Here is a 4,393-nt window from a genome sequence, read left to right on the forward strand (position 1 = left end):
AGCCGCTGCTCCCCAGTGCGAGTGGGTCCAGCCCTGCCCCACCAGTGCAGCTGCCTCTGCCCCGGGACCAACTCTCTCCATCCCCCTGCTCCTCCATCACCTTCAGTCCCGGCATAGCCAAAGCCCCTCAGGACCGTGGCCCAGCAAGGTCTCTGTGAACCCCATGGAGCCGTGGGTCCCTATGGGGAGCCCTGGCTGGTGGCATGGGGCCGGCAGCAGTGCAGCCGTGGGACCCTGCCTGCCCCTTGCTCCCACGGGTGGGAAACAACGGGGAAAGTGGCTTCCCCTTTGAGTCACGCGTTGGGCAAGGCCGGGCTTTCGGTGCCGGGACGCTGCGGTGGCCCCGCATGTGCGCAGGAGCTGATGTAAGCCTGTCCTGTTATAAGCCCTGGCCAGGACCTGGGGATGGGGTCTCTGCCCAGCCGCGTGTCCCATGGCCGCGTCCTCTGCTCCAGCCACCAGCTCCCGGCACCATTCCCAAGGCTCTCTGGTGCCAGCGTGGCTCTGCCTCCTGCTCCTGCTGAGCGCCTGCGTGCCCATCACCAGCACCAACCCCGACACCAACCCCGGCATCAAACCTGGCATCAACCCTGGCACCTACCCCGGCATCATGGCCCGGGTGACCCGGAGGGCACTGGAATTCGGTAGGTGTCTGCCCCCTGGTCTGCGGGTACAGCCCCTCCAACACCATCCTTGGTGCTGCTGTCCTGGCCCTGCTTGTCCCCTCCCCAGCATCCTGGGTACCCCGAACCCCTTCCTGGGTGTCACATCCCTGCTCTGCTGCAGGCCGGCACTTTGGGGTGAAGCTGGTCCAGTCACTGCTGCAGAAGGAGCATGAGCTGAACCTGGAGGGCTCCTACCACATCCCGCTCCTGGGGATGCTGACCTACACTGTGCCCCGGTAAGAGCTGTGCATAGTGTCCCTGTCCCATCCTTGTCCCCATCCCTGGCTCTATCCCCATCCCGGCCGTGTCCCAGATGCAGCCACAGGACTGGGCCATCCATGTCGTGCAGGATCCACATCCAGGAGCTGCAGGTGAACGACTCCAGCGTGGACTTTGCCGAGGACGTGGGGCTGAGGCTGACGGTGCAGGGCGCCCGCATCCGGCTCAGCGCCGAGTGGGGAGCCCGCCTGGGGGCCGTGTGAGTCCTCCACAGGGACGGGGATGGGGACCGGGGGGGCTCTGCTGTGTCCGTGCTCACCCCCTCCATCCCCAGCCAGGACAGCGGCACCCTGGAGCTCCACGTGCAGGACCTGGCCATGGCAGTGGTGCTGGGGGTGAGCGCGGGTGGGGATGGCCGCCTCACACTGTGGAGCGCCGGCTGCAATGCCTGCGGCACCAACCTGCACCTGCAGTTTCACCGCGGGCACAGGTAATGCAGGACCCCGCTCCCCTCCTGTCCCTGGTACACAGGGACCCCCCGGTGTCCGCAGTGGGGTGGTGATGAGCTGGGGTAATGAGGACCCTGCTCTGCCCCACAGTTGGCTCTACAACCTCCTGGCACATCCGCTCCAGGGGACCCTGCAGCAGGAGCTGAACAAGCAGGTGGGTGCTCGGCCCCTGCCCTATGGGGTGTTGGTGTCCGTGAGTCCCCCTTCCATGGCAGGCACAGGGAGTGGTTTGGGGACCCCCATCCATGGCCTCACTGATGCCCTGCTCTGCCCCCAGCTCTGCATCAAGCTCCGCAAAGGTATCATCAAGCTGGAGGATGCCCTGAAGCAAATGAGAGGTGCGTAAAGGACCCCGGGGGCCAGGCAGGGTGGGATGGGGGGGCTGGTGCCCAGCAGGGTCTGCAGGACCCCAGAGTGGGGCTGAATCCCCAAAACCTCCCCCGTGTTCCTGCAGTATCCACCCAGGTGGACGCCTTCGTCGCCATCGATCATTCCCTGCTGGGGCCACCGGCCATCACGGCAGAGCACGGGGACATCGCCATCAAGGTAACATCATCCCTGGGCTGAGTGCGGGGGAGCAGGGCTGAGCTTCACATCCACCCCTCCATCCATCCACCCCTCCATCCATCCACCCCTCCATCCATCCCTCCTTCCCTCCATCCACCCCTTCATTCCCCCACCCATCCTTCTCTCTGCACAGGGAGAGTTCTTCAGGGTGCACAAGTTCCAGCAGAGGCCCTCTTTGGTGCTGCCCATGGCGCTGCCGGTGTCGCTGCCAGCAGCACACGAGCCCATGCTGCTGGTGGCTGTCACTGACTTCGTCGCCAACTCGGCCGCCTTCGCCTACTTCACGGCCGGGGCCTTGCGCAGGAACATCTCCAGTGCCATGGTAGGGATGGGTCTGGCAGAGCTGCCCCCTCCGGGGTGTCCCCAGGGTGTCCCCGGGGTGTCCCTGTGCCTTCTGTCCCAGCACCCTGACCCTCTGCTGCCTTCCAGCTCCTGCAGCGGTTCCCGGTTCAGCTGAAGACCAAGAGCTTTGAGATCTTCACCCCACAGGTGGCTGCGGGTGGGATGGGACACAGGGAGAAGGGGACAGAGGTGGGATGTGGGGTAGGACGGGATGCAGGCAGGATGGGACACAGGCAGGACAGGATGCGCAGGGCAGGGTAGTGGTGGGGACCGCCGGGAGCCCCGGTTGGTGCCGGTGCCAGCCCAGCCCTGCTTCCTCCTCAGCTGCAGGAGCGTTTCCCAGACCAGCCCATGGAGCTGCAGCTCTGGGCCCGCCGGCAGCCGCTGTTCTCCTGCCACCCTGATGCCGTGCACGGGGCCCTCTTCGGCTCCGCTGAGGCCTTTGTGTTGCTCCCCAATGGTACCCGTGTCCCCGCTTTCCTGCTGGACATCGTGAGTGCCGGGTGCTGGGTGGCGCAGGGAGATGGGGTGATGCTGGGTGATGCTGGTGATGCTGGATAACACTGGGGTGATGCTGGGCAATGCTGGGTTATGCAGGGTGATGTTGGGTGATGCAGGCTTGCCCTGCTCTGATCTTTCCAACACCTCCTGCTGCAGGATGCCAACGTGACAGGGAAGCCAATCATCAAAGGGAACAGGCTCGGGGCCACCATGAACCTGAAGGGGTGAGTGCCCAGTGCTGGGTCTGGCCTCCCCATGGATGTACCCGGGAGCTCTCCCCATTCCCCACCTGTGGCTGTTTTCCTCCGTGGGTCCTGTATCACCTGTATCTGCTGCCCTGGCACTGGTACCCGGCTGGGTCCTCAGCTGGACCCATCCCTTCCCTGGGAGGGGCCAATCCCCATCCCTGTCCCTGATTCTCACCCTGCTCCCATCCTCCAGGCTCAGAGTGACGCAGGTGACATCGCACGTGGGTCCGGTGGAGGTGAGTGGCCGTGGGTGGGACAGGGACAGGACAGGGGAGCCTTGTCCTCTGCATCCCCTGGGAGCAGGGCCAGGGGTCCTGGGGGTGCTGTGGGCCTCGTGCTGGGCTCAGGGCTGCCTTTCCTGCAGGTGCAGAGGCTGGAGACGCTGCTCAGCTTGGGGCTGAGGCTTTTCGGGGTGCCCAGAGCCAACAGTGAGTGATATCCCTGTGCTGTCCCCTCCTGTCCCCATTGTCCCCCTCCGGCTGCCCCAGGGCTGTCCCCTTATGCTCTGCTCTCCCCACAGAGTGGCTCCAGGCCCGTGTCCCCCTGCCCACCCCGCACGGCCTCCGCCTGCTCAACCCGCGGCTCTCGCTGCAGGAGGTGGGTGCTTCTCCCGTCCCCCCACCGCGGTGCCCCCTAAACCCCCCTTGTCCCCATCTCACCCCCCTTTCCCACAGGGTTTCATGCTCATCACCACGGACCTGCAGCACGAGCTGTGAGACCGGATGCCTCGTGTCCCCTTCACCGTCACTATCCGAGACCCGCTGCCCCGGTGGCCCCATCACCGGCAGTGGAACCCCCCCAGCCCCTCCCGGGGGGTTCCTCCTCAGGGATTCAAGTCCTGTGCCTCCATTCCCAGCGCTGCGGCTCCGCGGCCGCTTCCCTCCTGTGACCACGAGGTGGCGCCCGTGTCCAGGCGCTGCCCCTTCGGTACCGGGGATGCTGGAGTCGCAGTGGGGTGCTGGGGGGTCCCCCTGCGCTTGAGGCGTGCTGGGGCGGTGATGCTGGGGTTGGTGTCAGCATAGAACCGTGGAATGGGTTGGGCTGAAGGGGCCTTAGAGCTCATCCAGCTCCAACCCCTGCCACGGGCAGGGACACCTTCCACTGGAGCAGCTTGCTCCAAGCCCCTGTGTCCAACCTGGCCTTGAACACTGCCAGGGATGGGGCAGCCACAGCTTCTCTGGGCACTCTGTGCCAGCGCCTCAGCACCCTCACAGGGAAGCTTCTGCCTAAGAGCTCATCTCAGTCTCCCCTCTGGCAGGTTAAAGCCATTCCCCTTGTCCTGTCCCTACATCCCTTATTCAAAGCCCCTCCCAGGCTTCTTGACAGCTTTCCCCTCTTCCCA

General features: G+C 65.3%; 1 protein-coding gene across 1 annotated transcript; it reads left to right on the plus strand.

Moving 5' to 3' along the window:
• Nucleotides 1-433: 433 nt before the first annotated feature.
• LOC308226188 (bactericidal permeability-increasing protein-like) lies at nt 434-3,767 on the plus strand (the record flags this gene model as incomplete). Its single annotated transcript, XM_080627687.1, has 14 exons — nt 434-644; nt 787-901; nt 1,015-1,143; nt 1,219-1,374; nt 1,484-1,620; nt 1,671-1,939; nt 2,094-2,282; nt 2,390-2,491; nt 2,627-2,794; nt 2,960-3,027; nt 3,245-3,287; nt 3,416-3,479; nt 3,572-3,648; nt 3,726-3,767. The coding sequence occupies 14 exons, from the start codon at nt 434-436 to the stop codon at nt 3,765-3,767; spliced, it is 1,770 nt and encodes a 589-aa protein (XP_080483813.1).
• Between the last annotated feature and the right edge of the window lie 626 nt (nt 3,768-4,393).

The sequence above is a fragment of the Psittacula echo genome (genome assembly GCF_963264785.1).
Source record: "Psittacula echo genome assembly, chromosome: 12".
Taxonomy (NCBI): domain Eukaryota; kingdom Metazoa; phylum Chordata; class Aves; order Psittaciformes; family Psittacidae; genus Psittacula; species Psittacula echo.